The sequence below is a fragment of the Microtus ochrogaster genome, chromosome 10, assembly GCF_000317375.1.
Source record: "Microtus ochrogaster isolate Prairie Vole_2 chromosome 10, MicOch1.0, whole genome shotgun sequence".
NCBI classification, from domain to species: Eukaryota; Metazoa; Chordata; class Mammalia; order Rodentia; family Cricetidae; genus Microtus; species Microtus ochrogaster.
Window position 1 is genome coordinate 61895214 of NC_022016.1, and position 1886 is coordinate 61897099.

A 1886-nucleotide genomic window follows, 5' to 3' on the forward strand; every position below is an offset into this window, starting at 1 on the left:
TTTGGCGTGTCGTTACTAGAAGACTGTCGTTCTGTTTGGGGTGTGTAGTTGCCTGTGACTTTACGCTTGCATGGCCAAGTAACACTTGTTTTGTTTCATTTTAGAAAATAGTGGTGTTTGTGATCACACTCTACCAACTTTACAAGAAAGGCTCAGATTTCTTTCAGGCTTTGCTAGCCAACCCAGAAGGAAGCGGTCGCCAGATTCAAGACAATAGTAATATCTTCCTGTCTTTGGGTCTGCAAGAGAAAATCTTGAAAAAGCTTCAGGTAGTGGAAAACAAAGTGAGAGACCTGGAGGGGATGATTGTTGCCCAGAAGCCCTCTATGAAGCGGGACTGCTCCTCTGAGCCCTACTGCAGCTGCTCCGACTGCCAGAGCCCCTTGCCCACATCAGGGTTTACTTCCACATCTGAAATGTGATGGACTCCAATCTTTTCCATAAAAGCACTGCTTCCCTCGTGTGTGCAGTGGTGTATCAATAAAATAAAGAACTATATTGAAATTACCCAGCAAAGATCTGATACCCTCTTCCACAGGGCCCAGAGTCTATTTTGTGTGTGTTGGGTCATGTGGGGTAATGATAGTTGAAAACGTCTCTGAGCATGGGGGCTGGGGCTTGCTGGGAAGTCATTTGCCTGGCATAGACAAGTATGCTGCTGATTCAGCAGGCTGGAGACCATAGAGTAATGCAAGATAGCCAGACTGGAGGGGAAGCCGATGTAGAAAGAAGGGGGGTGCTCAGGGCTGTGGCTCTGAGGTCCTGAAGACACTGGAGAAGATGTGATGTAAGCCAGTCACAGTTTGAGGGCCATAGTGTGTGAACAGACTGCCCCATGCTGGTCCCTGTCATAAGAAAAGTGTGCAGTCCAGAAACCCCTGGATTTTTCAGAGGTGAGCAACGGGGAGAGTATTCATAAAGGAGAACATTGTGGACTTGTTTGTTTTCTGGGCAAGGTTTCACTAGATAGCCCAGGTATGCCCTGGAACTGTGTGTGTGTGTGTGTGTGTGTGTGTCTGTCTGTCTGTCTGTCTGTCTGTCTGTCTGTCTGTGTCTGTGTGTTGGGGCAGGGAATGGGAATGGGAGTGTGTTGCCTGCACATCTGTACACCACTTTCTTGCCTGGTATCCACAGAAGCCAGACGCAGTACCCTAGGACCACAGTTACAGGTAGCTGTGTGTAGCTAACAGGGCCAGCCTCCAGTCAGCACCAACGTAAATAAAATCCACAAAGGTGGTGGGGGGCTAGACTTTTTCTATCTGAGGGGAAAAATAAGTAAACACATGCTATCTGCTGATAACCTAAGAGGAACACGCACATGCTGTCCGGATGGTTACCTTCTCTTTATCTTAAAATAATCTCTTTCTATTTATTAATTATATATACAATATTCTGTCTGTGTGTATGTCCGCAGGCCAGAAGAGGGCACCAGACCTCATTACAGATGGTTGTGAGCCACCATGTGGTTGCCAGTAATTGAACTCAGGACCTTTGGAAGGGCAGGCAATGCTCTTAACCACTGAGCCGTCTCTCCAGCACCCAATAATCTCTTTCTTGACACTCTCTCTGCACAGTTACATTCCATCTACATTCACATGGTTACACATCTTTAACATACATTTCTCTTCTACATGTCTTGCAACTTCATCTTCCCTGCCTCCACACAGTCACAGATCTGCGCAAGGCCACAGCCGTACATCTGATTTACATGTCCTCTCACCATACAGCAATTCAGACAGCTCCTAGGCATAGCTTCTCTGCGTAGCAGCAGCAGCAGCGCTCACAAGTGCTCTCTGTCACACTCACTGCTTCTACATTACCCACACGCTCTTTGCTCACTCACGCTTCTCTCATTCAGCACACACACACACACACACACACACACA

General features: G+C 47.3%; 1 protein-coding gene across 1 annotated transcript in view; it reads left to right on the top strand.

Annotated features, from left to right (window-relative positions):
* The window catches only part of Tmco2 (transmembrane and coiled-coil domains 2), a 4712-nt gene extending 4284 nt beyond the window's left edge, over positions 1-428 (top strand). Inside the window, exon 2 of the mRNA XM_005353310.3 lies at positions 105-428. Coding sequence (XP_005353367.1) covers positions 105-422 — 318 coding nt within the window. The 3' untranslated portion in view covers positions 423-428. The remainder of the gene's footprint in view (positions 1-104) is intronic.
* Positions 429-1886: the final 1458 nt, after the last annotated feature.